At 38.5% G+C, this 20506-nt stretch overlaps 1 protein-coding gene across 3 annotated transcripts in view; it reads left to right on the plus strand.

Annotated features, from left to right (window-relative positions):
• Positions 1-20506, plus strand: part of CTNND2 (catenin delta 2) — a 933243-nt gene that overhangs the window by 140743 nt on the left and 771994 nt on the right. For all 3 annotated transcript variants that reach the window (XM_053202070.1, XM_053202078.1, XM_053202077.1), the window contains exon 2: positions 18257-18393. In XM_053202070.1, coding sequence (XP_053058045.1) covers positions 18257-18393 — 137 coding nt within the window. The remainder of the gene's footprint in view (positions 1-18256; positions 18394-20506) is intronic.

A 20506-nucleotide genomic window follows, 5' to 3' on the forward strand; every position in this document is an offset into this window, starting at 1 on the left:
GCCAGCAATCACATCATTTCATCTGCTTCTATTGTCACATCTCACCTTCTTTTCTCTTCCACTAATAAGGATCCTCTGATTACACTTGGCTCACAAAGGTAACGCAGGATAATCTGCCCAATCAAGAGCAGCTAAGTAGCAACCTGACATCCATCTGTACAAACTCCCCCTTGCCCTGTAATGTAACGTCCTCACAAGTTCTAGGCATTGGAATGTGGACTACTTTGGGGGCCGTTATTCCACCTCTCATGGATTGGAACCCTTGAGTGTGAACCCAAGCAATGTCATGCAATCTAAGGTGGGTAACTCCCTCCAGGAAAACCAAGGTTCAGTTAACAAAAGCAGAGAGAAGGACTATAGGTAAGACAAAAGCAGGTTTTCACTGCACATGTTGCAGATCATTTTGTTAATTTTTAGCACTGAAAATTACATTCTAAAGATGTTTCTCCTTGCAGTGAAGATGTTTGAAGTTAGGTGAGTGGATTTGCCATATGAGATGTTTGAAATAGCATTGGAGTGAGCCATTCCCCTCTTCTTTATCACTTACTTTGGAAGCTTTTGTCATGTCAGTTGACCAAGTGTGGCATACAGTTAAAGCTAAATCAGTGTTTCTTCTGTTTCTCCTACAAAAACAGTTGCCCTAGTCATTTGACCCATAGGCTGTTGGGACATTAATAAGCCAAATGACCAGTACAGTACGGGTCACCATCCTACAATGAAATGGTCTGAAGGACCTTTAATCAGTTTACTTGTTTTCATAGGCTTGGGTAATTGGGCAGAACATAACAGCTCCGAGGAAAAGTGTGTTTCTCTTATTTCTGTTGGCTTTTATGAGCCTTTACTAACAGCCAGTGGAAAGGGCTTCTGTATCCTAGACTAAGAACAATTGTCCAGGCATGATTCAGTTGGTGAATTCTCTTCTCTTTGCAAATTCAAATGTGTGATCTCAGATTCACAGATAAGCAGGGTAAAACAGGACACAGGACAATGTTTGGAGTTGACTGGCCCAACAGAGGATGTACTTCTTATATGGAAATGTTCCTATGCATTCTAGGTGCATTCTAAGGCAGCTGAACTTGTAATTTAAGATACCCTACATTAAACTCTCAAGGTCATTACAAAGTACATGATAAAAGCAAGCAAAGGAGAAATATTTTGAACACTGTCATTTATCTTAAAGGAAGCTGCCACTTGGGAATAGCATGCACCTTTATTTCGTCTTTCATTTACTTTTTGAAACAATTCTTTTTTGAATCATTTCATGTCTTGGATAAGCTAGTGTTTCCTATTACACACGTGAGGGTTGTACAGTGCCAGTAACTTCCTTTTGGTTCATTGTTCAAGAGCATAAGATTGGGAGCTTACTCTAGACATTACGGTATGTATCTAATAGCCAAAACTTATGGTTTCGTTCTCTGCTCTGTTAAAGACTCCGGGTCTGACCTTGAAAATGTAACTTAATTCCTATATGCCTCATTACTCTCCCATTTATAAAATACATCTGCAGAGAGTCCTCACTGTCCCTTGGGCTACTTCCTCAAGGGCTGTTCATGTGCTTCTGTACTGTCGGCTCTGTGCCAAGAAGGAACGTGTAGAATGGATGTTGTTATTGTAGTGGCTTCTGGAAATGATGACGTGAAATGGAGATTTCGGCTAGTTATACCAACAAATACTAGTACACTATTTTCATTTTTTTAAATATTTATCTTCCACGTAAGAAATAATTAAACATATTCAAAGTCACGTATGCATGCGGCTAACAGAGTTTTTCCTGTTACTGAGTTGACCAGCACCACCTGTCTATTTGTGACTCAGTCCCCAGACTTTTCAATTCCCACATTTTTCTAATCATGGTAGAGTTCACTGTTCCAAATTGCCTATTATGTTAAGTAACGGGGTCAATTTAAATTTTAAATTGGAGGATTTCTTGGTGACCAATATAAGCTACATTTTGTGTGTGTGTGTGTACAATTGTGTATGTGGAAGACCTTGGTTTTATATCTTATAAATGCTTAGATGGCAACTTGATAAGGTCTTATCCAGGCTAAGCAGCTTGTTGTATTCGTACTAGGCTCATCATCTATTCTGAGGTTGTTTGTTCCTAAATCATTATATCATAACTCTAATAACTTGAATTTAATGATGAATCTGTGCAGTATGGTACATATTTAAATATATAAAATTGAAATTCAATACATTATTATTCAGTTTTCTCTAGTTACCTATGCAGTGATTAAAACATGACTAGGAATTGTATAATCTTGAAAATGAAATCTACAAATTAATTTTTGATTAATGTTCTTCACCCTATTTTGTTCAATTCATTCAATATATCAATAGAACTTTAATGCCGTGTTCAAATTTCAAAGAGATTTTATTTTTCAAACAGTTAATTGAGAGACAGTTTTTTCTCAATTGTGTAAATTATATATGTGGTACACAGAAATTCGATAATGGTTTTCCAGTCAGATGACATGTAGATTTATTACTCCAAATTGAAATTCAGTCACTTGTGTAATTTACATTTAGCATCATTCTTAGAGTACTTACTGTTTCATAAAAGCAGCCTATCAGACTGCACTGCCTCATGTGGATGGCATGAACAGACATAAAGTCACAAGGGAACAGAGGCAGAATCCATGGAAACAAAAGGTTCTTTCAAAACCCTGCATCGTTTTCTTTGGTGGAATTACTGACATCAACAAGTAGCACTAGCCACTTGTTTCTTAATTAAGTTAATAAATGACTAATTGATCCAGTAAGTAAATGATTCCAGGCAAAACAAATGCTATACAAAATGAAGACCACTAAATAATCGCTTAACAGACAGAATAGGTTAAGAATTATCAGTTTACTTACTGTTCATTCATTCATTCAATCACTCATTCATTCATTCATTCACTCACTCACTCAGCAAATAAATATGGATACACTGGTTGCTTAAAAACTCTTTTAATCAGGAGATTGAACCAGTCAGTAAAGAGGTCATTTAAAATAGCGAATCATTTTTTAAAACTTTTTAAAGCTGTATTCTTTGGTTTCAATTTAATTGTACTGCTGTTCAGTCACCTTATAGAACCTGGGTCATTTATTTAAGTATGGCACTGCTCGTAAGAGTGCTAACTATTCTTGCAGAGCCCTCCCCAGCCCTACTCTCTCCTCTTTGCATCTTCTATGATTTCCCATTCCATCTCTTTAAAGCAAGTAAGGAATCTAAGACATTTTTGAAGCATTTTGAAGAAGGAGTTTCTCTATGTGTTTATAATTTTTTCCTTAAACTCTTTATAATCATCTCATCTATAATTAATTCCATAGCTTTTTAAAATGGGTTACCTTCAAGGAGTTTCACCAAATCATTCATAAAGAAATAAAAACTTACTCTTGATGCAATTAGATCTCCTTGGTTTACGTATGTTTAATAGAATTATAAGTTAAACTGGAATGAGTGGATTTGGAGGCAACATAGCTAGCTTCCGGGAAGCCGCTCCTTGAGCAGTGAGGGCAGGAGGACCCCAGTCAGCTGTAGAGTGGACAAGTGACCTCAGGCCCAGTGGGAATCAGGTAAGGTTACAAAATGGAGCCAGTTAAAAAAGCTTCTTGAGTGCATGCTGGTCATTGTGCTAGGCACTGGGACACCAAAATAAGCTTTCTGAAGGCATTCCCATTTATAAACTTTCCCTCTTCACAACAAAGATCCACATTTTATTTATTTTTGTGTTTTTTTTTTTTTTATTGAGGTATGATTAACGTATGGTGTTTCAGGCACACAACATAATCGTTCATCCATTCTATACATTACCCAGTGCTTACCACTGTAATAGTCACATCTGTTACCAGACAAGGTTATTACAGTCATACTGACTGTATTCTCTGTGCGGTACTTTTCATCTCCGTGACTTATTTTGTAGCCGCAAGTTTATACCTCTTAATCCCCTTTATCTATCTCACCCATCCCCCATCCAACTCCCCTCTGGCAACCACCAGTTTATTCTCTGTATTTAAGACTCTGGGTTTCTTTTTCTCTTTTAACTTTGTTTGTTAATTTGTTTTCTTTCTTAAATGTCACGTGTGAGTGAAATTATATGGTATTTGTGTTTCTCAGACTGACTTATTTTACTTGGTGTTACACCCTCTAGGTCCATCCGTGTTGTTGCCAATGGCAAGATCTCACTCTTTTTTTTTATGGCTGAATAACATTCCATTGTATATATTTACCACATAGAGATCTATACTTTATATCCGATTTCTATATTCATTATTTCCGCCCCATGACTCCTCTTCCCCTTCCTAGTTTTCTTTTACATCCAGTGTTCAATGCCTTGTGCTGAGCCTGGCACATGCTGTGGTCAGTGAATTATTTTAAAGTATGAATTATTTTCTAAATTAGTATCAGTATTAAAAGATGTTGTTTAGATTAGCAACACATAGTGATTGAGAACCATAGGTTGTGTGGCTTCCAACAATAGTTCTTCCCTTGTTGCTTTGGGGAGGTTAACCTCTCTGGACCTTAGTTTCTTTTTGGGGAAAATGGGTATAATAATAAAAGTACAGCACAGGGTTGTTGTATTAATTGTGTCAATAATGGTGAAGAGCTTAGAAGAGTGTCAAGTACATAGTAAGCATACAATTAATACTATTATATTATCTTGTAAAAATATTCAATTGTACCTTAAATTTTTAAATATACTGCCATATAATTAGGTAATATTCTTTTGTATACCTGTGAGGACTGGTATGATACTGATACTCATTGTTTATTGTTTTTTCATCTAAGAAATACTGTAATTAATTGGAAAGAAACCTGATTGTAGGAAAGGTAAATGTAAGAGAATATTTATGATTTTTCTACCCAAGATCTATATGCTTAAACAGTATTTATATAATTGGGATTTTTAGGAAATCTGTTGATTCATCTTTGAGTATTATTTTCTTAAGACCCTTGAACTTTGTAAAAGGCGAACAAAAGCTTCAATCTCAGGTGCTTTTTACTGTGCTGCTAGTAATCCCTGCACGTTGCTGAGGTTTTTACATTAGATAGATCTTTAAACCTTTTTCCCCTTTAAAAAATATCATCTTTCATTAATTGGGATTTCATCTTTTGGAGATCATGAAAGTTTATCAACAAAATAGAGGCATAAAAAAGTAGATTATAATCCAGTTTATTTACTTTTGGATCTCTCCTTCCAGAAAGATCACGAACTGCACCAAAATACTGCCACATAAAAAGTACGAGCTTCCTACTTAATTGGCAGAAATATTATTTTTCTGCTGGACACAAAGCCACAGTTTCTTTTTATAGAGGTTATGCATATTTGCTTTAAATTTATTAATATATTGGGGTGCCTGGGTGGCTCAGTCAGTTGAGTGCCTGACTCTTGATTTCAGCTCAGGTCATGATCCCAGGGTCGTGGGATTGAGCCCTTTGTCAGGCTCCATGCTTAAGATTCTCTCTCTCTCTCCCTCTGCCCCTCTACCCTGCTTGCGTGCATTCTCTCTCTCTCTCTCTCTAAAATAAAACCAGAAAATTATATATTTGAACTCTTATAACTGACTAATTTTATAACTAAATACTAAAAAATTTGACCTCATTTGGGAACAACTTGTGTATTAAAGAGTGGTGCCTGCTGATCATGGGAGATGTTGAAAGTATTCAGAAACAGGAGAAAGAAGAAAGTAGGAGGTGGGAAGCCTAATGCTGGAAAGAGACTTTTTCTCAAACTTAGAATAATTTAATTCTGAAAAAAATTGTTTTAAAACATAAAGTAGAAACATGATACAAATGAACTACAAAATGTTAAACATTATTTTTAGATCAGGAATATGATATCATTATAAACAAACCTATTTACATATCCGAGATTTAAAATACAGTATGATTGCATACAGTAAATGGAAACATAGAGAATTTTATTTCAAACAGCTTTGCTAAAATTTGCCTTTGGAGATCTGAACAAGCTTGGTCTGGTAGAGAATAACGGGCTTTACAACCCATTAAAGATGTTGGCATCATGATGCTTTCAAAAGAAGGCACCCTCTCTTCAAGATCTCCATAGTAATTAGTGTCTTAGTGTCCAAACCTAAGGATTTATCTAAAATTATCAAAACAAAAATCTTTCCCGAAACCAGTGAGTGTTGTTTATAATCAGATTTCCAATGTAAAAGAAATGTTGCATTTGAGTATCAAATGTCAGCTATTTGGGTGAAAATCCTTAACCACTGTTGTCTTCTGCCTTCTGAGACTGGACTTGCTTTTTGTTTTTTTCAAGCCTCGTTGTTCTCCATTTGTAAAATGAAATTACTTTTTATATTTTATGTTATTTTATATTTCTATATTATTTTATATTACTACTTTGTATCTTTTTATATTTTTATATTACAGTAAAATGGATTAGGTGTGATAAGGGCAACATAACACTTATGTGACAACTCACAGAGTGAAAGATGACCTGTGTTTCTCCCTGGTTGGAATCAGCTTTTTGTCTGATAGATTCTATAGTTTAAATGTCGTTTTATGGACGGAAGAACTGAGTAGACGTTTTTCCAAAAAAAGATATAAATGGCCAACAGGTGCAGGAAAAGACGCCAGTGTCACTGGTCATCAGGGAAGTGCAGATCAAAACCACAATGAGATATTACTTCACACCTGTTGGAATGGCCACCATCCAAAAGACAAGAGACAACGAGTGTTGGCAAAAATGTGGAGGAAAGGGAACCCTGGTGCGTTATCGGTGGGAATGTAAATTGGTTCAGCCACTATGGAACACATTAGGAAGTTTTTTAAAAAATTAAAAACAGAATTGCCATATGACCCAGTGGTCCCACTTCTGAGTATATATTGAAAGGAAATGAAAATAGGATCTTTAAGAGATAGCGCCCCATGTTCATTGCAGCATGACTTACAGGAGCCAAGATACAGACACTTGAGTGAATGGATAAAGTGTGTGTGTGTGTGTGTGTGTGTGTGTGTGTGTGTGTAAAATATTATTCAGCCATGAGAAAGGAAATCCTGCCATTTATGACAACATGGATAGGCCTTGAGGGCATTATGTTAAGTGAAATAGGTCCGACAGAGAAAGACAAAATATGATATCACTTATGTGTGGAATGTAAAAATGATTACTCATAGGAACAGTCTAGTAAACAGAAAACAAATTGACAAAAAAAAAAAAGTAGGGTTATGGATTGATAGTCACCTTTTTGTACTATCCAATCATTCATCCATTTAAAATTATTGATCACATGCCAGGATATTTGAACTCCCAGCGTGTATTTAATGAATATATATTCCAAAAAATAAGAGAGATTCTTTGCTATGTAACCTTCACAAGTAAAATGAAACCTCTACACACATAATTTAGATTTACTCTCTATGCAAAGTGTTACCTCTTCCTTCAAATGTGTGTTATAGTAAGGTAATTATATCATTTAAAATTACAAAATTTCTTATATGTGCATAAATATTCAACATAATTTGGTAACTATCAAAAAGCATCATGACTATTCTGATTTTGTCTTATGTAATTGTTTTTCTTTTAAGGCTAGTTGATTTGTTGAAAAGATTTCTAAGTCAGTGGTAGTAACTAAAGTTGTGAAGGAGTAGTTGAAACTCTGTTCTAGAATTAAATTGAAAACACTGATTGACAGTTTCCCTGCTTTGATGAGTTAAACATGTTTTCTAAGTTGGGATGCTACAGATACTTACTTGCAGTGCAAGACTTTGTCTTTGGTTGTCCATTGATAGTAATTCTGGAAAAAAACAAACGTGTGGTTGTTCTTTGGTATCTTGAGAAATTGTCGAGTGGCAGATACGTATTTGGAATCAATATGAAGGGCAAATTGCCGTAATTTGAATGGACACTTTCAAGTACTGTGAAGTGAGAGCATGTTGCAGGCCAGTGTGTGGCTGGCATTTGGGGACTTCCTGTTTCATAGATCGTGACAATCAGAGTTGGTAGTTGACAGTAGTGAAACCTGCAGAGTGGCTTTGTGGCATGATTTTTTTTTTTTTTTTTTTGGTACCAGATTTCATCATGTCAATCGGTGATTAAGTAGAAGACCTCAAAATGGACAACTGCGCATTTGTTTAAAACGCTGTTAGAGACAGTGTTTGAGAAAGCACACTGGTTTTCACTTGCAGGCTTAGAGGCTATTGTTCAGCATCTTGCAAAGACACAATGTAGGGGATGGTGGTGAGTCCAGTGCCTGGGGCATTTGGCAGTGACAGTGTGTTCTGGGCAGTCGCTGTGTGTGAGCAGTACTGTATTGGGAGCTGTGCTAAGCATGCTTCTTTGAAGTTCCAGCCAGAAGAATAGTCGGTCTACCGCTGAGCCTCTTTATTATAGAATGTTTTAGAACTTTTCCTCCTATTCAGGGAGAGCCAAAATTTCAGGTATTGTGCCTGTTTCAATTCCTCCTCAGCTTACAGTTACTGTGATGGATCTGTAATTATAGAATCTCAGACTTTATTGCTCTGGTGTGAAGAGAAATGTCCCTCTAGCTTAGCAAACCCATGAAATTGGCTGGTGAAACATCCCTTGTAGTGTCTGAGGGAGCTAGGATGGTTATTGATTTCAGAAGTGGGTCACTGACTTTTCAGGGAAGATCAGCCCTGAAACTTTATTTTGTTTTTATCACAAGCATTAGTTTCATCAGATACATTCCTGCTGTAAAAGGAGACAAAGGTGGAATTAGAAACATACATGGGTGGGCTACTTTTGTATGTTACGCAGGGTCATTAATTTGAATGTTTCTATTTTCATGGTCCCACGCGTGCATTTCTTCTTCTCTGTAGTCTTTCTAAACAATTCGACAATGCAGATCCCTTCCTCCTTCCTGTCACCTTCGTATCGCGAAACTTCCTCAAGCAGTGCATTTATCATGATGAGCTGTAATGATCATATGTCTTCCAGGATTGAAAAAATCTTTTAATGTTTTTGAAATTGGGATGCTTCTTAATGTGACTGTTGCTCCCTTTTTCCTTGAAGCCATTTGGGATGGATTTTCTGTCACTTGCAAATGAAAGCATTATTAAGTCCCAACAGCATGGCAGCTACCCCCAGCTTCCTCCGTCTCAGTATTTCTGGTCTCGCCCTCGATGCTCCCTGATTGCCAGCCCCGGTGCTTCTTGCCTTTCCTGCCCTTCTTACCTCACTTTATAGATCCATTCTGATCCTTTTCTCTCTGCCAGCAAACTCTGCCTTTCCAATGTCCACCAGTCAAGCCACACTGTCTTCTCTCTGCTTGTCCCTTCACTCAGGTTTGGGCACCCCGATCATGGTTGAGGAATCTGTGAGATCCCACTCTTAGCTTCTTGCCTGTCGGGATCCGACCTTATCTCTAGGTGGCTGAAGCGCCTGCCCTCGTTTCCCCTCCAGATTATAAGCATGGCTGGGACAGGAGGGGCAAGTATGCACCGTCATCTGCAGGCCCCTTTTCCAGAAGCACTGCCTTTTCAGTACTTCTTAAAATGTTTTATTTATTTATTCTGAGAGAGAGAGAGTGCGCATGAATGGGGGAGTGGCAGAGCGAGCAGGGGAGAGAGAATCCAAGCAGGGTCCGCGCTGTCAGGACAGAGCCCGACGCGGGGCTCGAACTCACGAACCGTGAGATCATGACTTGAGTGGAAATCCAGAGTCAGACGCTTGACCGACTGACCCAACCAGGCGCCCCACCAAAACTTTTTAAAGAAAGATAAATTGCTGACATAATGTCGTTTATAATGTCATAATATCATAGGTGAAAATGCCTGAGATCATGCTTTAGGAAACAGGACCGTGAGACACCCAGGGAAGACCCTCTCCTGTCCTCACTGACCTCATTTTGGTAGAACTCAGCTGATTGTACGACTGTCCCAAGCATGAGCCCTGCCATTCCTCCTTGCTCTCCAGTCTCTACAGAAGCCTTCTTTCTAACTTCAGACACAATTTATGTCACCAAGAATACTATTCAGGTGGGCCCTAAGTCTGTGGCGCTGTTTAGGTTGGTCCCATCTTCCTCAACGAAGTGGACTTTTGACTCTCTCTGTTGTTATGTCCAACTTCCTACCGTTCCCACTTGTCTGCACACACAGGTAGGACACGCATCCCCTTGTGTTCGACATGTGACTCTAACACTCAGATCCCATGTCTCTCCGCTCTGCCGTCCTGTCTTCCACTGTAGGGACGAGGGACCTCATGCCTCTGATTCCGTGAGCAACCTCTTATTTTTCACCCCAAACTATCAGATAGAATAGGACATTTCCCTACCTCCTGGTTTTGCCTGGTAGTTGCATATTCTGTTTATGGCTCACTACTCCTTCTTCCTTGCTTGGTGCTTTCCATAAATATTGCCAGATTCCATTTGCAAGTTTGGAGCTGTAGCATCCAGTCCTGGAAGCTCCAGATCCCGCTTAATTGATGGTTCTGCCTAAGAAGCCAGCAACCCTGGGTGTATATTCTCTGGCATTTGACTGAGGAAAGGCATGCACTCGTCCTAATAAGGTTGAGAAAAAGCAGCTTTCTTGAGTCAAAATTAAAAAGTGTCATTTCAGGGACATCGCGGTGGCTCAGTCGGTTAAGTGTCTGCTCAGGTCATGATCTCACGGTTCCTGAGATTGAGCCCCATGTCAGGCTCTGCACTGTCTATGCAGAACCTGCTTGGGATTCTCTCTCTCCCTCTCTCTCTCCCTCATTGTTTTCCTCTCTGCCCTTTCCCCACTCGCACTGTCTCTCTCAAAATAAACATAAATAGACTTAAAATAAAATAAAATGTGTCATTTCAAACACCATTCAGAGAAGTGTTCCTTATACAAAGCCCATTTTACTTATGTTACATGCTCTACTAAGCAACCATTATTGATTTTGCACTAATAGTTCATACATTACCTCAACAAATATTTATTGACTGGCTGCTATATATTAGATACTGAGCCAGATACAGGGAATTGAAATAGACCAAGAAGGATTGAGTTTCTGCTCTAATTATGTTGAGTTTTGACAGCTATTTATTATATTGTGTATGTTATTAGGACAGGCCGTGATTTTTTAAAAAAAATTTTTAATGTTTATTTTTGAGAGAGAGAGAGCATGAGCAGTGGAGAGGCAGAGAGAGGGAGACGTAGAATCCGAAGCAGGCTCCATGCTCTGAACTGTCAGCACAGAGCCCGACGCAGGGCTTCATCTCACAGACCGTGAGATCATGACCTGAGCCGAAGTCGGACGCTTAACTGACTGAGCCACCCAGGTGCTCCAGGACGAGCTGTATTTCAGAACTTCTCTTTAAAAGGAAGAAACAGGGATGGATATATTTTTATGCATGCAGAGTGCATCTGAGAACAATGCTGTGCCTATTTCTCTGGGCCGTGACCTATCAGTTGCAAATACAGAATTGTGGTCTTGGTGATCAGAGTGATTACACAAATGAGGTGTTCGGTGTTGTTTTTCATGTCACTGGTTTGTACGAATCGACACATTCTCTGCAACCTAATGTTAATAATATGCTTATGCTGATTCTTCGGTTTTACATGATCTCTTACATGTCACCTGTGGAGTGGAAGGTTATAAAAATCGCATATATATTCAATTTAAATATCACATGGGGGTGGGGTCCGACTGAGTGGTTCAGTCGGTTAAGCATCTGACTCGGCTTGGGTCATGATCTCATGGTTCGTGGGTGGGAGCCATGCGTCAGGCTCCGTGCTGATGGTGCAGAGCCTGCTTGGGATTCTTTCTCCCTTTCTGTCTGCCCCTCCCCTGCTCTGTCTCTCTCTCTCAAAAATAAATAAATATTTAAAACATCAAATTGGATACATAAATGTGTGTATTTATATATATATATATATTTAAATTTGTGTATGTATGTATATACATATATATGACTTTATTTTAAGAGGTCATCAAGAACTTAAGCAGTTCTTATATAAGCACTTCTTAAGCAGTTTATATGTGTGTGTGTGTGTGTGTGTGTGTGAGAGAGAGAGAGAGAGAGAGAGAGAGAGGGAGAGAGAGGGAGAGAGACAATTTTTGGTGTATTGTAATGGCCTGTTTCCTTCCTCACTGGGCTGCAACCATAATGGAGAATTATGAAAGTGAGGCCTAAGGATAGGCAAAGCTACAAGTCACTCTATTTTGTTTTGTACTTTAGAAGATAGGATCAAGAACAGGGTGGGGCACTGTCTTGAAGAGGGTGGGACATGTGAGGGAAGGAAATAACTTTAGGTGTGGCCGCATATGCATGGGATGCATTTGTTAGTTTGGTGTGAGGGTCAAGGAAGTTAAAGTCTAAAAGTCTTAAGTTGAAACCATTGACTAAAGCCAAAGGAAGATGAGGAGAATTCTAGAAATTTCTAGCAATTCTAAAGTAAAAGATAAAAAGGGACCTTCCTGAAGAAAAGGAAAAGGGGAGAAAATGATTTGATAAGCAATGTTTAGAAATCATCAATCTCTACATTACCTAATACATATCAAAGTGTAGTTTCTGGCTTGAGCTGGTCTCAACTACCCAGATGTTAACAGCAAAGAAAAATCATTGATAGATGCATTTTGGGTTGTAAGTTTATATGCCAGGTCACCTTCCATTTTCTCAAATATGTTTTACCCACAGTGTTAGCATTTTGGCTAATGGCCAGTCACTCAGACCAAACCCTGGAATCATCTAGACTCTCCTCTCTTTGCCTCACTATTGCATGCAACCTGTCAGTAATCCTGACAGTTTTCCCTTCAAAACATGTTTATAAGCTGATCCTTTTTCATCACCTGTTCCCAAGGACTGAAGCTACAGATAAAAGATTACATCAAGGCATTGACTGTTGGGTATAGATCAAGGCCATCAATAGAACTTTTTGCAGTGATGGAAATCTACACTTTTACTATCCACTACAGTAGCCACTGGCCACATGTGGCTATTGAGCACTAGAAATGTGTACACTGCAACTAGTAAACTGGCTTCTTAATGTTATTGAGACTTAAATAGCTATATGTTGGTAGAGGCTACCATATTGGACAGTGCAAGTCTAGCTAATGAAATAAGTTTTGAGTCCCACAGTATGCAAGGGATTTGGAGATTCTGGAATTTGAAGTAGGTGGGACCTGCAGCCTGGGAGAAGGAAGAAACAGGTCTCTATGACAACACAGTGTGAGGGCCTGGGTAGTGACAGAATGAGAGGGCACTTGAAAGGATGAGAGGTCATGGGTTATAGACAGAGGGTAGCCAGTTCAAGAGGAGCAATGACCTCATCGTGGCCAAAGGGGCTTATTGCTGAATCAGAGAGGAGGAATCAAGTAACAGTGGCATGAGAAGACTAGGTGGCTCATTGAATTAGATGATGGTGTGACACCAGAATCCATCGGTTAATTTTTTGAAGATGGCCATATCTGATGTCAAAGTCTGTTGGTTTGCAAACTGGAGCCCATACTCAAGGGCAGGGAGAGACTGAAGAAGGCAGCAGACCACTCTAGACTGGTAGGTGGCAGGTTTAATAAACAAGAGAACTTATTTACAAGGCTCACCTTGGGTGGCTATGGGACAAGTAGATTTCTGTACTGCCCACTGGCCAGAATCTTAAAAGTTTCTATAGGCCTTAACTGGGTTCAGTCACATACCTTAACACCACATTTCTACCACCAGGCTATATTCTTAGAGAAGCTTCTGGTAGTGGGGAAGGTGAGCAGACACGCATTCATTCCAAGGACAGGGGAGGGAGTATGGACCCTGTAGTTGGCCGGATCCAGCTTAAGGGTTAACTGGTTTTCAAGAACTATTTAAGTTCTTGATGACCTCCTCCAGTAAAGTCATCGGTTGCTGGGCAGCAGTGACTAAAGAAGGAACGAGTTTGAATACTTACAAAATGTAAAATAAGAATTTTATTTTCTTTTTGTGTGATGGAGGTCAATAAAAGATAGCGTTGAATGTGGTCCTTGAATTGAGAGCAGGAGAATTTGGCCTTCGAAAGTGCACATAAGATTACAACATGTACGTTTATATCCCAAACTCATGTTTGGGAAATGAAAGTTTAGAATATTTATTTGTACCTCATGAAATCTTATTACTTATGGTCATAAGAGTTCATATTGGGAAGGATGCTCTGTATATGAGGGCTGCCTGCTTTTGGTATTTTTCTCATCCCAGCCAACTTTGCTGAATTTCTTGTTGCATCATCTGTGAAAGTCCCATGGAGGTTCTTAAGATAGTGTTTTGTTCCATAGGCTTACTTCACACCAGTGGGGCACAGCCCTCTTACAAGCTTTGGTTTATCCAGGTTGCTGATTTGAAGCAGCACATGGCTTTTCCTGACACCTGTAGTTCATCTTGGAAGTAGGTGTCCACAGAGAGCTATACGTGCCATTACTGGCCTGCTAACATCAGTTCCCCGGTGCCCCCATACTCGCCTCCCGGGGGAGGTAAGAGAAAGAAGCTGAGAACATCCAACCCCAGGCTGCCATAATAAGATGCCACAGACAGAGGGGCTTCAGCAGCAGAAATGTATTTTCTTACAGTTCTAGAGGCCAGAAGTCCAAGATCGAAGTGTTGGCTTATGCTTTTGCTGAGAATGCTCTTTTTGGCTGCTCGCTTCTCTCTGTGTCCTCACAAGGTGGAAAGAGCTCTGGTCTTTTCCTCTTTTTTGTAAGGGCAACAGTTCCACCCTTAGAAGCCCCACCCTCGTAACTGCATTTAACCTAAATTACCTCCCTGAAGGCCCCATGTCCAAATGTGGTCACCTTGGGCATTAGGGCTTCAGCATATGGATTTGGGGCAGAGGTGGGGCCAGGGATGGGGGTATGAGTCAACACAGTTGAGTCCGTAACACTCATGCATGCGCAGGTATAGCACAGCACGACTTGTGGTTTTGTATTTTCTGGACATAGAACTTGTTAGTACCAAGTTCTGCTAGAGAACAAACCCACTAACATGTGACAGTATCTGTCCCTCATTATTGTCCCTTTTTCTCATGTCGAAGATGCTTCCGTCTAAAATGTAGTTTAGGTATTTGCCGATGAGCATGTGACTAGCGATAGAAAGACTTCCTACACAGTCATTGTATAAAGAGAATAAGAGGTGTTGTACGTAGGATCAAGAAATCTGTAGGAAAATCTGCACTGTACTTGTTGCCAAAGAGAAAAAAAATCAAAAGGGATGCATTTTTCTATATCAAATTGGTAAAAGCAGGAGAAGATAATAGAGGCCAGTCTTGTTCACATTGCGGGGAGGGGACATTCTCATGGGCAGATATGTTGAACCAGCCTGGCGGCAGGGAAACTCGTTCTGGCTCTCCAAAGTCTGAAACCTGCGCTGGTTCCTCATTCCATCAACACCACTTTATCTATTGAAAATGTCACAGACATAACAGTAGGGTAAAAGTTACAAATAAGAGATAGTAAATCATGATGCCTTATGAATACTAAGTATTCGTGACATTTTAAAACTGTAGAATAATTTTTGTTGACATAAGACACAGTTCATGCTATGATGGTGAACAAAGCTTAAAAACACATCGAGAATATTACATTAGGACTCCATTATGTAACACTCATTACGTAGAATGTGTTCAATCAGAAAAAAACATTCTTTCAGAGAAGCCTAAACCAATACGCCAACGTAAAGACACTTATCTCGGGTGGCAGAATTACTGAGGATGCCTCTTCCTTGGTGTTGGGTTTTTTTTTCCCTTTCTTATTGTCTCTCTACATTTTCCAGATTTCCTGGATTTAACACAGAATATCTCCTGATTTTGGTGGATTAGTTCTAATTAAAACTAAAGCACTTGGCGATTTACTGCCAAGTCAGAAGGCTTAAAGCTTTTTACACTTACCATTAGGCAGTCCACAGCTTGGTTGCGGTAGTCTTCACGTGGCCCAGCCTCTCGTCTTGTGCTGTGAGCTAAAAGGATTAGCAGTGGAGGTCCGGCAGTCTTACTCATGCACAGGGATGGCCAACGGTCGAATTAGATCTGGGTGTGAAAAATCAGGAGCCATGGAAATGATTCCCAGTCATTTCCATTCAGGCACAATGGCTGGCCGTGACTCTGGAGGTGGGCCTTGAAGGCCTTGAAGCATTCACTTTTTCTGTCGTTGCTGTAAGGAGAAAGGGGGGGAAGTAAACAGACTTAATTATTCCTTACAGTGTGTGGGTCAGAGTTGTCCGGTGCCTGAAGATTTACCTTGATTCAATGCCTATTAAATCCCATATTTTATTATGACAGGTTACCCTCCTACTTTTAAGAGTAACATTTTAGAGAAATTGGTGTGTAGACTAGCATTTATGAGGCAGCACCACAGGTAATGGGAAATAGGCCAATGCATCACAGGACTCTAAAATAGGAATAAAGAGGGAGAGAACCCGGGTTCTAGGCCCAATTATATAAATAACTTAGAGACTTTAGACAATTTCTTTGTCAAAAAATATATTGATAATAATGCTGGTCCAAAACCTAGATTCACATGGGCCTGACAAAATTTGGAAAACATGAAAGTTAAAATAATTTAAAATATGTAAGACTCATCCTTTCCCATCTTGAGGGCGTCCCCTTTGGAAGAGGTAGAGTCCCCTTTGGACGCCAGTGACATGGATACAGGTGGAGATGCAAGGCCGGGGAAGGGGGGTGACTTGGCATGTAAGAACTGCCATTTTCCTTTCTTCTTGCTTTCTGCCCTCCCCCCCCCCCTTTCCCCCATTCTCACACTTTTCCTAATTAGAAGGGCTTGGCTTCCAGGCTCTGTTACCTGGGCACAACATTTGTTGATCTGTTTATCTAAATCCTTGTAATTATAAGGCTTGATCAAACAGGATACTACATGTGAAAGCAAATGGAATATAAAACTGTGCTTTATTATTACCTTCTCAACCCCACCACCATAATTATTTAAATCACTTTCTTTCATCTTCTTAGTATCCATCACCTAAAATACCTTCTGCTTTTTAGCCATGGTTACGTTTTGCCAAACTATGTTTAACTTGATCTTTACTCTTTGCTCGAATCTTGCTTGCAGATATTATTTTCCCGAAACTGCCTATAAATTCTGTTTGTAACCGATTTATCTTTCCAGTGCTATTCTAATCGTCGTTGATATTATTATTACAATTTTTACTTAAAAAAATGACAACAAATCAAAACTAATTTGGAAAGTCCAGTGAAAAAATTAGATGGCCACCTTTTTCATACATTTTAAGGAACATTCTATAATAGAACCTGTTTCAGATAGCATAGCCCTAGTTAATAACTGCTAGCAAATATAGGTAATATCACAGTGCAAGGGTTCCTATGAAAATGATGTTGTTGACTGGAAAACCCAGGCTGCTCAGATACAGTAGAACAGGAAATACTCTAACATTCACATAGCACTGGTTCCCGGAGGGGCATGTGATATGATAGTTGGAGGCAAGAAAATCACCTTTATTTACTCCCAGACTTTTATTTGAATAGTGATTTTGTAGTGCTCTGGTAAAAATTGTTATTGGTTAATTATTTCCCCTGCTGATGAGCACTGCTAGATTATATATATAATAAGTACTTTAGTCTTATTTATTTGTTAGGGAAAGATAACGGGAAAAAATAACTTTTGGGATGCTGTTTTTAACCTGTACAATGGTGTCCATTTATGAATTGAGCTGATGTTATTTGAGTTTCTTCTTTCTTTTATAAACTCAGAAAAAATAAACTGTGGCAAATGAGCCTTGGCAGCTTTAAAAAGCTTTCATCTGCCGTAGGTCACAGAGAGGGAACTTGGTAAATATTTGTGGAGTGGGCTAGGTATTTAGTATTCACAGTACTAATCTTCTTATGTTAATTCATGAATTCCCTTAATTATTTCTAAATTATTGATCATTTATTTTTGTGATTTCCTTATAAAGGGGAATATTGAATAGATTTTCTTTGAGATGGAAATACACCAATACACAAGCAATAAAATTATGTAAAACAGAAATAAAATAGTAGATCAGCTGGCTTTTTTTTTTTTTAAAAGACTCAGTACTTCATTTCTTTACTCTTTTTTTTCTTTCTTCTTTTTTTTCTTTTTTTTTTGCTTCTTATTATTTCTTCTTCCGCTTACTTCAAATACAAAACAGAAAATTGTGAGTGTATCTAAGAATTTGGTTGGAGTGATAAAGGAGAAACGATTCTGTTTACCTGTATTGTTTCCTACTCTATAATGATGTCATGTGCCTTCTCTGTAGTTCATAATTTTCATTTTTCCCAAGGGGAATGCTTAAGGTTCCTGACAGTTGTATCTGTTTGCCATGGCGACATCTCACATTGCATTAAACATGTCCCTCTGCATTGCAGGAGCTATGCCTGTCCCAGACCAGCCTTCGTCAACCTCAGAGAAGACCAGCTCCCTGAGCCCTGGCCTGACCACCTCCAATGGGGATGGCTCAGAAACGGAAACCACCTCCGCCATCCTCGCCTCGGTCAAAGAACAGGTAGAAACATTCCACTTTTGTGACCTACTTATGGGAGCACTTTAGAACTTGTTCTTTGAGATAAACCCATGATGACTCAGCTACATTGGAAGAAACTTACGATTTTCTGGCCAAATGTTGGTTTCTAGTATAAAAATATTAAAATTGGGTTATAATTGCCATTGGAGAGTGGATTAATATGTTTTATGTTTTTCTTCATGATTTAGGCACTTTTCGTTGAGAAATATTCCACAGGGGGTAAAAAACAAACAAACAAACAAACAAAAACACTTGACAGTCAAAATTCCCTATATGGGTGAAGTTTTGGAAGATTTGGTGATGGACCTTTTATTTAATACTGCTAAATGCTGAGGCCAAATAATTGGTCTTTAGAAAAGATAAAGTCTAATCAACAATCAAAATATATCCACAAGTGTAAAAAATTAGTATGTGTGACAGCAGATGAATTCTGTGTTGGGTCAAGGCGAATTCATCTTTCCAGTATCTCTGAGATAGATCTGGAAGAAATGTGTTTTAGAACTTTCCCTATAAAACTAATTAAAATCTGAATGCTTACTTCCTCCGACATTACTTTGCCTTAAAATGAATAAGTAAATAAAGTCTGAAGTCTTAGATTAAAAAAACAACAACAACAAAAAAACTGTTTCAGAAAAGGTATGTTTCTTGTAAATAAAGGGTGGCAAATAATCAAAGAAAGCTGGAAAACCAAGATTTTTTTCTCACTTCTTTTAGCATGTGCTAGAATATAAATCATAATTTTTTAAAGAAATTGAAAAAGCATCCTGTGTTTGGTTTATATGATTCAGGGATGCTGAATAAGCAGCAGAAGTGGCCAGGCTATCAATAGAGTAGCTGAGGAAAGATCCATTGACAGAAGGGATCGATGATGCTCTCAGTCAAAATGTGCCCTCGGGTCAGGAAGTGTATGACTAAGTGGGTACACGAAGCAAAGTTGAATAGAGTAATTGGATAATCTGGTTTTTGAAAATGGTCTGTAAGCAGGAAATTGAGGCACAGGCCGTATTCCTTGATGAGTTTGCTACCAAAAGCACACTCATGAGCGTGCTGACTCTTTTTAAGGAGTAATTGAAGAAAGGAACGAAGGTTCATGCCAGTTCCCATACTCAAGATAGTGCTTTGTTAAAGTTGGTCTATGCCACGGTTTCTTACTCAGGTATGATCTGGAAGTCTTTGGGCCAGTAACATTGGACTAGTGACAAAATATAAAACAGGAGGAATAAACTGAACAAGAAAATGACAAGACCTGTCTGATGAAAAGTATAGCATTTTATCAGAAGACATAAAGTAATTAGGAATAAATGGCAAGGTATGCTATGATCCATAATAATATCACTTTCTCCCAAATAAAGGTATAAACTTTAGGCTATGGTAATAAGGATCTTATGGCTGATTGTCTCTTTGACAAACTGGGATAAACTATTGTAAAAATTACATGGGAAGGATAAGTATACGAGAGTTACAAGGAAATTTTTGGTAGAGAGATTTTACCTTACCAAACATACTCATCACTATAGTATCCAGTGGGTCCAAAATGTTCTCTCTGTAGGACATAACTGAGGGTTCAGAAACACAAGGACACATTCAACATAAAATCGTAGAAAAAATAGGCCAAGAGAAAATATGTGCCAAAAATATGATGAAGTGTTGATACAGTTAGTATATTAATGCTTCCTAATGTTGATGAGAGAAAAAGAAATACAGAATAGAAAACTAGGCAAAAAATATGAACAACAATTCACAGAAGAAAAATGCAAAAGACCAATGAATACATGTAAATGTTTTATACTCTACTCATCAGGGATATAAAATTCAAGATAGAAATGATTTTCTTTAATCTACCAAACAGACAAACATTAAAAAATAGTATATATTGTAATCTACCTAAGGGTTAAGGTTTGAGGAAATTCACATTCTTTGTCACTTCATATGGAAATGTGTATTGCTGTAACCTTTGTTTAAAATGAAATGTTGCTATGAATTGGCATTTATAGTGTCAGTAGCCTTTGATTTGTCGTGCCTAGACATAGATAGTATAGAAATGGGTGACCTAGATCATAAGGTTTTATGTATATGGGTGTTTATTGAAAAATTA

This window comes from Acinonyx jubatus, chromosome A1 (assembly GCF_027475565.1).
Source record: "Acinonyx jubatus isolate Ajub_Pintada_27869175 chromosome A1, VMU_Ajub_asm_v1.0, whole genome shotgun sequence".
Taxonomy (NCBI): Eukaryota; Metazoa; Chordata; class Mammalia; order Carnivora; family Felidae; genus Acinonyx; species Acinonyx jubatus.